General features: G+C 36.2%; 1 protein-coding gene and 1 non-coding gene across 7 annotated transcripts in view; both read left to right on the top strand.

Annotated features, from left to right (window-relative positions):
• Nucleotides 1-13,816, top strand: part of FOCAD (focadhesin) — a 237,482-nt gene that overhangs the window by 72,521 nt on the left and 151,145 nt on the right. For all 6 annotated transcript variants that reach the window (XM_074361508.1, XM_074361510.1, XM_010946018.3 and 3 more), the window contains 2 exons: nt 2,818-3,020; nt 10,958-11,215. In XM_074361508.1, coding sequence (XP_074217609.1) covers nt 2,818-3,020; nt 10,958-11,215 — 461 coding nt within the window. The remainder of the gene's footprint in view (nt 1-2,817; nt 3,021-10,957; nt 11,216-13,816) is intronic.
• Nucleotides 8,472-8,599, top strand: LOC123614343 (small nucleolar RNA SNORA30/SNORA37 family). Its single transcript, XR_006721690.1, has one exon. It is a non-coding gene; the product is annotated as a small nucleolar RNA SNORA30/SNORA37 family (small nucleolar RNA).

The raw sequence follows: 13,816 nt of genomic DNA, 5'->3' as shown, positions 1-13,816 counted from the left end.
GCTGTACTGTAGAGTCCTGGGTACTTTGAGTGTCCATGCTGAAATTTGTCTGTTAAATTATTATCAAATAGAACTTTCTTGTTCTTATCCAGCAAGGGAAAGTGTTTGGTGCAAGGTTCCATTTACTGTAATTTTTCAAGTGTCTCAGCTGTTCATTAGGACATTATTATCTAAATCATGTAGCAGTGACATTGGTAAATATTTTGAAGGGCATGTCAGTTTATTCACAGTTGTACAGCAAACTGAGAATTGGTAGCATAAAATGCTTGAAGCAAAATAAACTTTATCACTTGTATTTATTTTTGAAACTCTGTATACCTTTACTGTTCAAAACTGGTTCTATATTGAACAAGAGTTAATTTATGATTATTCTATTAATCTAGCTAGAACAAATGAAAGATAACATTCTTCTGACTGTCCAGTATTGATTTAAAGAAAGGTGAGGAATGGGGCTAAAGGAAGGCAAAAAATGTTCTGTTTAAAAATAATGTGATAAAGAATTAAGTTGCCAGGTCTGGCAGATTGGCAAACATGTCACATTTTTGAAACACGGCTTTTGCATTAATGTTGCCTCACTTTGCTTGGTCCAGTATAATCCATATAGTAATGTAGGATCTGTCTAAATTGTGATGTATGTGTTATGATGCCATGGTGCGTTGATAAGTTCCCACTTTCATTTTTAAAAGATGCTTAAGGTAAATGCTGATTATGTAGCTTGTTTTTCTGGGCATTTTGATTCATCATGATTTTGAGGGTGAATTTTGTTCTTTAACTTACAGTCTGTCTTGGAAATGGCTTTAGCACATGGAGGGAATCCTTGGCTCTTTGAAGGGCTTTGATTCCTACCCTGCTTTTGCTTATTGTCTGTAAGCACTCTGTACCCTCCTCTGGTATGCACCAGTCTCTTTCTGAACTGCTTTTGCCTTTTTTTTCCTTATAGCAGTGCACATGGCATCCTCCTGTAGGTGTCATTTTCCAGTGATGTTACTTCTGACAGCCATAGTTTTACTACTTTTTAAAAACATCTTTACTTAGGTAATTTTATTTACCATGAAGTTCCCTATTTAAAAAATTTTTAACCCTTTTTAAAAATTGAAGTATAGTTAATTTCCAACGCTGTGTTAGTTTCAAGTGTACAGCAAGTTTCACTATTTTTAAGTGTACAGTAACATGCTTTTTAAAGTAAATTTACAGAGTTGTGCAACCAGCACTACAATCTAATGTTCTAAAACATTTGAATCAACCCTCCCACCCAGATTTCTTTGCCCATTTGCAGTTAATCCTCATTCCCACCCTTAGCCGTAGAAAAACACTAATGTGCTTTCTATCTCTAAATTTGTCTCCTCTGGGTATTTCATATAAGTGAATTTCATTTGTTTTTTGACCAAAAATTTTTTTCAAAGCCCTGGAGAAACCACATTTCATTCTGAAGTTATAGTCCTTTATTGTGGCTCATGTATAATAGGATAATATAGGACCAAACACTCCAATACATTTATTATTTCTTGCATAGCAGACTTTTTCTTTTGTAAACCAGTGTCTCAGATTCAAAGTTACCTTAGATAGATTAAATAAACTATATTGAAAACTACTGAGCCAGTATGTCATGTTGAAAAGTAAAGAACTGTTGTTTAGTATATTGGGAAAGAATGTTCAAAGAATTAGGATAACCAAGAGAATATTGATTATTTCAAATTTAAAAAATGCATAGCTCTAATACAATGTTATGCTTCTTAATTATTAACACTGGCCTTGATTGTAAATAGCAATTTATCAAGATGCCTGGATGATACTACAGAATATAAAAATACTTGTATTATGTGAGTTTCCTATTTTGGTAAATATAATGGATTTTCATAATAACTCAGACAGTTGTGGATTAGGCATGTTTAGGCAAAAAATATAAATTAGTAGTGTTAGAGTAACAGGTGGCTGTATTTCATACCATGTTATGGTTTGACTTCCAAGTCATTTATAATATAATACTGGTCATTCATTGACATGATTTAAAGCTTATAGAATTTTTTTGGTGTAGTGGGGAAATTAATTGATTACTTTAATAATCTTGCTGTGAAACCTACAAATAACATCTTTCAGTAAATCAGCATTCATTTCATTCAGTAACTTTGAAAAAAGTACATTTATTCTTTTAACTCATTCTGTTCATAGTCTAGGTGGAGATTATACATATGGGTAAGTAATTGCACATCTGTGTATGTTTCTGATTTGTAAGCTGAGTTTCCATGTTTTAAAAAGAATCATTTATAAAAATGGGTTGGACTGTTATACTGGTTATGGACTTTGAGGCTTTCCTGATTTGCTTCTTAGCAATTATAGCTGAAGGACAGCCCTGCTTCACCCTGTTTACTTCTGTCTCTCTTAACTCAGTTCTCAGCTGAGTTTGTCAGAGAAGCACATACGTGGGTCTCGTTACCCACAGATAGGAACTCTGTGGGCTCTTGGCTCTGTTTGTTGAGGGGAGAGGATTGGACAGGGTATAAGAACAAAAGCTAAATTGTTGTTAAAGAAACTCATATTGACCTAAAAAAGAGTTGATTTTACTTTTTGATATATGATACGTATTTTCTCTGAGTATCGTCAAGTTTTCAGTTACATACATGAACAGCTTATTTTAGCTGAGTTAATTTTTACATTCTTTTAATTTCTAAAAGGATAAGATTTATCATGTTAGTTATGTGTCTGACCCAATTGTAAAAGGGTAAAAAAGCTTTCTACATGTTACTCTGAAACAAAATAGCATTTTGTTTGACTGTAGTATTAATTTTAAAAACTGTGGATTGTTGTTTTGATGACTAGCTTTGAAGCTCCTCTCATTTGCTGAGGGTCAGAAAATCCCAAAGTCATCCTTGCTGCTAGTGATGCCCGTTCTGCAGATATTATCTTCTACTGCCTTGGAAGACTGTATATCCACGGATGCAGAGGGACCCTCCAGGCAGGAGTTGGCTCTAAACCTTTTAGAAAGGGTACAGCAGGAGTGCTACAGAGATGACCACCTGAAGGTAACGAGTTCATCCTTGTTTCTCATACATACAAGTTAATTGGTAATGTGGGACTTAATGTCATTGCCAGTAATCTCACCTCCTGTGATACATCTGTTTGGGTCTAAATGCTGTTCTGTGAGGCAGACGTTAGTACATTCTTCTGGACTGTGACTGGAGAGGGTAGTCCTGCTGGGAAATAAGTTTTGGAAATGCTGTATAGTCTGTCTTGTGTGTTGAGTTTCCAGTGTATATTAGTAGCTAAAGATCCTGAGGAATCCTGCAGCAAAGGACCTAGTTCTGTTTAACCTGGTGCTCCTCCAACCTATGGAGCATGGAACCCTCTTATCTCCTCATACTGTTAATAAGTGCAGCATATTGCTAGGTCTGCGACAGTCCAAGGTGGGGAATTTCAAATACCTGGGAGTTCTGGGATCTGTAAAAACTAAGACTTCCCTTTTCAGTATTGCGCACTGTGCCATATTCCCTGGTATGTGGCTCTTGATGTCTCTTGTGAGTGCCTCATGCTGCTGCCTTCAGTTGGACCATCACCCTCCATCCCTACTCCTGCCTGCTGGGCTTACCCAATTCTGCTTTGTCAGTTTTGCTCTTCCTATTAGAATAATTTTAAAGTACTGTCAGTATCTGGTTAGTGGCTGGGTTCTAGGCCTACATTCGTCAGACTTTTTCTTTTGGTACTTGAGTTTTGCCATCGGTAAAATGTAGTATTACTTCCTATCTACAACTTTTATGGGGATTGAATGAGGATTCAAGAAGATAAAACTGATGAAGCATCTTTAGTCTCTGCAGAGAGAGGCATTACATAAATGCAAGCTAGTGCCACAGTTGTTTTGTCTGCAAAAGCAGAGATGTCTCTAATAATGTGTTGTTAAATGTTCTAGCAGTAAAAATCCAAGCATTCTTATGGATTCCTTGTTACATGCTGTGTTTGACCATGCAAGAGAAGCTAACCTATAGGCAAACTGAATGGATGCTGCAGCTTCCTAAATCCTCATTGTTTGACTCAAACTTTAAAACTTGAAATAGGTAATTGATTGGCATTAAGAGAAAGAAGGTATTGAATCTGCTCTGATAAACTGTGGCCAAAACTTTCTAATAGCCTTTTACCTTCCTTGTAGGTTTACCCATAGAGAATAATAATGGGATTCTGAATGGGGATGGGGACAGGGCATCTATGTGTAAGAGTTCTGTTCCTTTAAATCATGAGTGGTATTTACTGAGGATCACCCTAAATCTAATGCGTAAGTACTCGGCTTACTATTTGCTCAGGTGTGTGTGAATCTTATTCATGAGCCCTAATAGGTGAATTTTCCCTTCAGCAGCTGGTGAAGAGGGAGGAGGAAGGAATACTATTAGGGTATAAATATCCTCCTGATGACAGTGTGCTGCTTTAGGGAGGCTTTGGGTAGATATATGATCACCCTTTTAAAACTTTTAAGCCACAGTTTACTGTTGGCTTTTCTTCTGCACCTGTCCGGGCTCTATATTCCAAACATGCCTATAAAATTAACCTGCCCCAAACTCTTCAAGTCTTTTCCTGGATCTTTGCTTATGCACATAATGTTCTTTTGTCTCCTTTGTGCGACCCACTCATTCTTCAAGATCCATCCAAATGTTCTCAGTCTTCCTGAGTCAATTTATTACTCTCTCCTTTGCATCCCATGCACTTCCAGTATTACTCAATTATGTTGTGTCTTAATTTAGGGGGTTACACATTTGCACCTCCAGCTGTGCTGTGAACTAACTGAGGGAAGGGATCTTGGCCCTTTTCACACTTTGCCTTTATTTTCTAAGCATGTTAATATTTAAATTGTAACGATTGTTGAACTTTTTGTATTCTTTCCACACCAGGTGTTTCTCCATTATGTTTTTCAGCTGATCATAGAGGAGAGAATTAGAATTACTTTAGCCAGCTGTTAAACTGAATACACTATTTTCCACATACTTAAATAAGTTAGGATGTTATCTATTTCTTTATCTTTGCATCCTCCCTACTGGACCCATTGTTTACCCACATGGTAGACATTCAAGAAATTTCCAGTCAGTGAGGAATGTGTGATTCTGATATGCATACAAAAGATCATTTTACCATCTTGACTCATCACAGAAAGACTTTAACATCACAGATTTCTGTTGTTTGTACTTTTATTATTCCTCTTTAAATTGGTGACTAACTTGAGTGTTTGGTTTAGAACTAGAGCATTTCTTCAGAAGTACAATTCTGGTAAATGAAACCAAGGGTAAATATCCTATACCATGCAGTTCTGTATTACCTATTCATTTCTGAATTGTAGATAACCATGAAATAAAACACAAATTTTAACTTCTTCCAGTTTCTATAAGTTAGAAAAGTAAGATATCAAATCAGCCATTCATCTCCTTAAAATAAAAGATTAACATAATCTAATGTGCTTTTAATATTTTTTAGTGGCATATGAAAACCAGGATCTTTTTCTCTTAGGCTATTAAATATGATATTTAAAACCATGTATTTGTGTTCTCCTAGGTGGAAAAAACAAACACTAGTTGTAAATTCTAAACTGCTTAAAATCTTGCCCCAGAGAATGTGGGGGGAGGGGGCGAGAAAGCACCAGCGTATGAGTCAGGGTCTAGTTAGGAGAAACCACACTGATAATCTGAAGGAAGAAAAAATACAAAGAATTACTAACTAGTAAAAGGTGTTTAATTACTGACAGTTGAAAAGAGGCTTTAAGGAATATTGCAATAATAAATGTAGGGAGCAGCTAGTACTACGGACTGAGTGAGGGAAGGAACAAAATGGATCTCCCCACCCAAGGCTGAGATCACATCTTGTTGGAGAGATTGCAGCTATGGCCTGCTAGCTGATGAAGTGTGCTGGGGGGCTATAGGCCAGAGCTGGTCCACGGGAAGCCATCTGCTGGGGACTCCTGCGTGCCCTCGTAGTCATGGTGGGAGAAATCCAGGAAGCACACAGGAACCTGAAGAAAAGCCCCTTTCTCTGCCATTTCTTGCAGGAGTGTTTCTGTGCCCCCTATTAACAAGGCCTAACCCTGACACAGAGGGCAGCGGAGGAATGCTGACAAGGTGCAGATGAGTGTGGCAAAGCAGGACTAAGAAGGCTGTATTTGCAGCTGAGAGGTAATACATTGACAGCTGGCACAGCTGGTGAGACAGAATCAGGCTTTTCTGGAGGGGAATGAGGGTGGGTGGGTGAAATAAAGTAGGAAAGAGACTTAAAGGCTAAATTCCTCCAGTATATAGTAGGGCAAGAGTCATCGCTGTAGAACTGCTTTCGTCAACAGAAAGATTTAGAGACAGTGTGACTGAGCTAGGGCCTGTCATACATTTATTCATTGGTATTTTGGGATAACATACTTTATTCCTAACATAAACAAAGTACCACGAACTTTATTTCCTTTAATAAAGCAGTGCCAAGTAGGTCTTACTCACAGTTGCTTTGAAGTCATGTGTAGTAAGAAGAAAGCATTTTAAATACTTGTCTCTTAAAAAATAAAAATTTATAATAGATTATTGTTGTCCTATTTATAGCCAAAGATAGCATTTATTGAGCACATGCTCTCTTTCAGAAGTTATATTGGTCAACTAATTTCTCACATTGACTTTGAAATAGGATTTTTTTTTTTGTTTTTTGCCATTTCCAGCTGTGTGGCTTAGGACTAATGGTTGAACTTCTCTGGGCCCTGGCAAAATGGGCAACAAAGCACCTGCTTCTTGGGGTTGTTTATTAAGCATGCTCCATTCTAAGTGCTTTGCCATACATTAAGTTGTTTGATTTTATCCCAAACTCTTTGAGGTATGTAATATTATTGGTCTAATTTTACTGAAGAGTTAACTGAGGCAGAGAGAAGATAGACAGCTTGTCAAGGGTCATGCAGTGGGAGTGTATTTTTTTTTTTAAGATTTATTGAGATAAAATTCATAAACATATACTTTATTCATTTAAAGTACACAATTCAGTGGCTTTTAGTATGTTTGCAGAGTTGTGTACCCATCACCACAATTAACTTTAAAACATTTTTATTACTCCAAAAAGAAACGGTACTCACCAAATAATACTTCATTGTGTTGATATACCACGTTTTATTTTTCTATTTATCCATTGAATGTCTCGGTTGTTTTCATTTTTTAGCTATTGTGAATAATGCTGTTTTGAACATTCCTGTACAAGTTTTTGTGTGGATGTATGTTTTCATTTCTCCCGAATAGACACCTGGGAGTGGAATTGCTAGATTGTGTGGTAGCTCCATGCTTGATCATTTGAGGAGCTGCCAGACTCCTCCAAAGGGATCGTACCATTTTACATTCCCACTAGCGGTATTTGAAGGTTCCAGTTTCTCTATGTCTTTGCCAACTCTTGTTATTGCCTGTCTTTTTGATTATAACCATCCTGGTGGGTGTGTAGTGCTATTTCATAGTGGTTTTGATTGCATTTTCTTGATGATATTCTTAAAATACTCATGTTACATGTGAAGAAACTGAAATTAGGGACATTAATTAACTTCCCTTCATTACACAGGTAGTGGACAGTATAACTGAGATTCAGATTTTAGCTATTTGACTTTAGAGCCTACATTCTATTGCCTCCACTTTGGTTTGTTTGTTATTTTGGTTTTTGATTTTTTTGGGGGTGCACAGTAATTTATCTTCTTTGTGCTGAACTAGAGAGTAAGTAAGAGTTTCAATTTACAGCGAAACAGTAAATCAACAGTAAGTTGAAGTAAACTGGTTCCTTAAAAGCTTTTGGTTGGAAGTTAAAAGCAGTGAGATCTAGAAATTGACACATTGTAACTGACTGTACTTAAATAATAATAAAAAAAAAAGGCAATGAGATCCTGTGCTTCTGTCATTGTCTTCTGAGTGACATGTACACCGAGGATGGTATGGGCTGTCTTTTGGTGATAATCAGCCACTCTGAAGCCTCTCAGTTCCTGACTAGATTCTTCAGAGAGGTATGGAGCAGAAGACCATCTTCAGGCTTAGCCTAGTCTAGTCTGCTTCTGGTCTGATGAGTGATTAAATCCCTTCTGGCAAAAACCTGTCCTCCTTTTAAGGGTCTCCAGGTTTGAGTTTCCATACTCCCTATCCCGATCAAATCCTGGCCCCATTTTTGTTAAAATTATAGATAACCGTGGTGATTTTAAGTTAGTGAAAATCTGTATTGTTCACCTGCATTCACAATTTCTTTTTCAGTTCTGTTTAGACAAAGAGGTACTAACAGATGTCTTATTGTTAATTTTTAGTGTAGCTGAACATTTTTATTAAAGTTTTCAAAAATAAAGACTCTCAACTCTTTTACATCTGCAAAAGATGCTTTACAACCCTTTAATATTCATTTAAATGTTATTTTTCTATGTTTTCTTCTTTTTTTTTATTGAGTTAAAATTCACCTAACATTAGCCTCTCTTTTATTTTTAAACACCTACCTTCTCCTCTAAAACACAGGGCCTACCAGCACTTTCACAGGTCCTCCCCCAGGCTGTGGGGCCAGGATTTGGTAGCTGGTGCTGAGAGAAAACCCTTGGTTGCACGCTTGCCCTGGGACTGTGCCACTGGCAGTGTCACTCAACGGGACAGAGAGACCATTCTGTGATCTCTTATTCAACATTGTGCCTTCCTCCCGCCCCTCTAACCTTAGGTGAAAAAACAAAAAACAGAGCCTAAACCTGAATGTAATACTTCAGGCTAAGTAGGATTATTTTTCTATTTCAGTATGTTTACTCTTACATGTCTCTGTAATGTTGCTGCTTTTGACTCAATTTATGGTTCATGGTGATTTCCCATTATTTTCTTTTATACTCATATCCAGCAATTTTATTTTTCTTTCCTAAAGATGACAGGGATAATATTTTCCTGTATTTTGCAACTTTAGGCACTGTGCTAGGTGCTTTATAGATACTGACTCGTTATCTACCTCAATAATTGTGGCAGGAAAGTAGGCATTGTTTTTATTTTACAAATGAGGAAAGTAAGTCTCGGAGAGATTGCGTAACAGCTAATAGCTGACATGGCTGTGCTAAATAAAGTCTTGGCCGTTTAAATCTCAAGTCCAATGCTGTTTGTCATTAGGCTAAAGAACTTGACTCTCGCGTTTAATGAATTTCATCTTCTTGGGGAAAAAAAGTACTTTTAGAGAGATAGGGCTATAATAAATTTAGATATTATTTAGGTTTTAAAATTTATAATTTTTAATATAGTAATACCTTAAAATGGTTCAGGAATTATAAATGGTGTACAATGGGACGTTTCCTTCTCACCTTTGATTCTGGCTGTCCAGTTTCTGTACTCTCAAATAGACAATGAAGGTTAGTTGTTATTAATTTCTTCTGTATTTGTCTAAATACTTTTCTTTTCATATATATTTATATAAGAAAATACAAGTATATAGTCTTCCTGTTCCCCTTTAAAAAATTAATTGATAGCATTTCAGGTACACTATCTGTGTCTTGTATTTTCATATGTGAGATCTTTTCATATCAGTAAAGATAGAGCTTCCTCATTTGTTTCTGTGGTGGGATTTACTTTCACGTAAATGTTGTCTTTATTCTTAGGCATATACTTGAAATGGTTGAACACCTATGTTCTCACAAAAACTTTTACAGCAATATTCATGGCAGCATTATTTATAATAGCCAAAAAATGAAAACAACCCCAATGTCCATTAATTGATAAATGGATAAACAAACTGTGGTATGTCCATACAATGGACTACTACTTGACAATGAAAAGAAATGAAATAGTGGTATAAGCCACAACATAGATGAACCTTGAAAACATGCTAATGAAAAAAGTTAGTTACAAAAGACCACATATTATATAGTTCCTGTTATATGAAATGGCCAGAATAGAAACAGAAAGTAAATTACTGGTAGCTGGGGCCTGGGCATTAGAGGGCCTGTTAATGGGTAGGGGGTTTCCTTTTGGGATTAAGAAAGATGTTCTGAAATTAGCTAGTGGTGATGGTTACACAACTCTGAACTGCTGAAATACACCGAGTTACAAACTTTGAAAAGGATGGATTTTATGATATGTGAATTATATCTCAATAGAACTGTTATTAAACTTTTTAATAAAGCTTAACTTTTACTTTTCGTCCTTTCAGTTGTTCCCCTCATCCATGTAAGTCAGTCTCCAATAACAGGATAGTTACAATCTAAAGATTTCTAATTTGTCTCATTACACTCTAAATGAATTGAATTATTTTATTAGCAGGCAATATCTAATTCCTCTTTAATATCTATGGCTTCTCCTGAGCCGTTTGGACCCACAGCTCCCTTCGGCAGAGTGCTGTCCATTCTCTGCCCCTGACTGCACTACTTTATTTCTGTGAGGAGCCATTGCTCAGATTGAGTTAAGTATAACCTTTTCTTTGGGTATCATTTCAATTTAGAGCTTTCAGGCTATTTCTTATTGCAGCAGTTATTCACGATTATTAATGAATTTCCAGGCTCTAGCTGAACCAACTCTGTTCCTATCAACATACTGTCTGTTACAAAAATGAATTGTGCTCAGTCCACGTCTGCCATCTGCCCGGGGCTTGGAGCTGAGCAAATGCAGTGTTGTTTTTCTTCCATTTTCCCTCTTACTAGGGAATACTTCTTAAGTGATAATGGCTTTTTCCAATCTCTCTTGCCTCTGGATTTTGTGTATTGATCTGTTATTTTTCTGACTTAACAGGGAGAGCGAATGGTAAACATGAGGAAAATTTGTAATAAACTCTTCTGGACTTCCATCTAACAACTGTTTTCTTTTTGTGCAACCCTTTTAGTTTAAATACGTGCAGAAAGGTTTTGGGCAGGAATTGAAAATGTTACTATCATTTTGTTGGAAGGATTGATTCCTTGACAAAATACAAAAAATAAATGAATGTCAAACGTGTATTTCTGACAAATAGATTTATCTCATTTATTCATGCCTTATTTGTATTTATTTTTCAGCTCTCCTACAAGCTTGTGTTCCCCGTAACCAGCATGTATGGTTCAATATTTACAGCCTGGAGGATCCTTGAAGTAATGAGAGAAGAGTCTGCGGCAAGTAACTGGTTGGCTTCCGTCGAGTCATTGCTCCCTATTACCACAGTGATCCCTGTGCACGTCTTTCTCTTGCTGGCTTACCTCCTTGTTGAAGACAAAGGACGAAATCTTCACCAAATCCTGAAGGTCATTACAGAATTAGCCCAAGCTGACTCTTCTCAGGTAAAGCAAGAAAATAATGGACTAGTGATGGGGTAAAGCTTAAGTTTTGCAACTGTAGATCCTTCTTTCTTTGTGGATGATTTTTAATCAAAGCTTTAATAGACAGGTTGCCTTTTTGTTTGTTTTTGCTATCTTGATTCCCCCCCCCCCCCCAGTTTTTCTTTTTTCTCCTTACTCTGAGTTGATGTGTACTTAATGATGGAAATATTTCTTTAATGAAAGCACTCATCGAAAGAGAATCTACACATGATGCTAGTTTGATGTTCTTGATCTTGGTGGATTTGCTGATTTGTAATCCTTTCATTAACTCTTGCAGCCTATTCCAAGTTGAATAATCCTTAGTTCTAATATCAATGTTTTAAGGTGGAAACATTAATTATTTCAGAATAAATGTGCCTATATAATAGACATTAATATCTTTTTAACTTCTTGCAATTTGATCCTGTTTTTATTCAGTCATTTAATAAACCAAAAAATAATGGGTCCTTGTTGTATATGATGCTGATGTACCTGCTGGGATGTGAAGATAAATGGTCATTTTTCCTGTCTGCACAGTTCTTGGAGTGTAATAAGAAAGCTGTCAGACACTAACAATAAGATTCACCTCACCACCTTTTAAACTACCCGTATATTTAGCATAGTCATCTGTGATTTTTTCCATTGGATAGAATCTCTAGAATACATTTCCTGTGAAGGGAAGGGTTTCCTAACCAAGTGGATATAGTATTTTTGTTACCCTCTATATCTTAGTATCTGTGCTTGTGTTTCTTTTCAAGCATGGTGAAGAAAAAATCCATCTCTTCATGGAAAATTATGTGTCCCTATAGGAAAAACTTTGGTGGTGAAAGTGGGCTAAATGTTTCTTTAATATACGAAGTTAATGTGTTCAGAATTCCTTTTTGTCTCTAACTTGTCATGCTCATTTCTTCTTGTCGAGTGAATAACTGCTGATATCTTACAAAAGTTTGCCCTCTGATGAGACCTCTTCTGGTCTGATTCTGCAAGTGGAACCATATATACTCAGAGTACCTTCGGCTCATCATTTCAACTTGCTTCCTACTTTATTTCTCCCTTCACCTTCTGTAACGATTTTGCTTCTACTGCATGTTTTCTTTCAGTGTTGACACCTTGTACGATAATCTCTTTAGAGTGGTTAATGCGCAGACACTGGAGATTATCTTACGAAGTCATATATTAGATTACCTGATCTATGCCACCATTATAAAACATGTATTACCTCAATATATGTATTGATACTCCGGAAATGCATTTAGTCTTTGAAATTCTAGGGTGATCCAATATCCTTATAAACATTATTTGTCATGTGTGCCATGCAGTGGAGAAGGTTGGGAAGCACTAGAGAGATCATCCAGGTACATTTGTGTTTTCAATAATTGTTTATTGAGAAGCAGTTCTAGAGGCTGAAGTCAATATATTATATTTCCGTTGATTGTTTTTTGGATAGTTTTGAAAGAAATGAGAAAAAATACCCAGTGTAATGTTTTGTTTGTTTATTATGTTTTCGGGGCTTTTTTGTGGGGGGGGGATGATTTATTTTATTTATTTATTTATTTTTGGTGGAGGTACCAGGGATTGAACCCAGGACCTTATGCATGCTAAGCACGCACTCTGCCACTTGAGCTGTATTCTCTTCCCCCCACCCAGTATAATTTTGTTAAGATGAGTGGTAGGGTAGAATATTTAAATATAGTTACCCAAATTCATGCAGAAGCAAAGGCAATATAATTAATAACTTAGAAGTGGAGTTATTTAATTCTTTTCAAAAGGATAAAAGAAGACTAGAAGTCTTTTCTTCACTTTCCCTTATGAAGTGACCATATCATATCACTGGCCTTCAGCTACAAGGTAAAGCAGCCAAAAAAAGAGGCTTGAATATTTTGAAAAAGCAAATTCTCTAATTGTGAGTAGCTACTTGGAGTAGATTCAGTTAGATAAGTTAGGGTTGTGATCTGTTATTAGAGGAGTGTTTTCTGTTTCTTTCATTAAGTTGACATGACTACTTAAAATGTATTCATATTTTATGTGTGTTTGTCCTTTCTTACCTTATAGAAAGAAGGTATATTATATTTAAACAGTCATTGACTCAGATTCATGGGGGAGTTGATACTAAAGAAAAGTCTTAAACTACTAATAAGCAAATGCTAAATAAATAGGTAGGTAAGAGTAGTTTAGAGGCTGTCTTCTACCTCTGTTTTGGTGGTCCCTTAACCTCTATGGTAGAGTTCACTAGCCTGCAGTGTGCTTAAGTATTGTGTTTGTGTGACACCATAATGTATTATAAGAATCCTATTGTAAGAGGATTTGAAAAGTTTGAAAGAGATGTGCTGTAGTTGAAGTATGTTTGGAATGATGGTGATGATGATGGTTAATTCCAAGGGATTAATAGTAATTATTAATATTAATTCAAATTATCACTATCAACTAGTAATTTTGTATTAGTAGTATCAATGATGATAAGAAAATATGCTTTTAAAATACTTCTTACTTGTGCAATTTGTTGGGTCCCCTTCCCCAGTGTTTTCATCCTTAGTCCCTCTCGTGCTGCTCCTGTGGCATGCATCTTCCACCGGGTTTAATACA

Source organism: Camelus bactrianus, chromosome 4, assembly GCF_048773025.1.
Source record: "Camelus bactrianus isolate YW-2024 breed Bactrian camel chromosome 4, ASM4877302v1, whole genome shotgun sequence".
Lineage (NCBI taxonomy): Eukaryota > Metazoa > Chordata > Mammalia > Artiodactyla > Camelidae > Camelus > Camelus bactrianus.
Note: the sequence above shows the minus strand (reverse complement) of the source record. Positions and strands in the feature narration are given on the sequence as shown.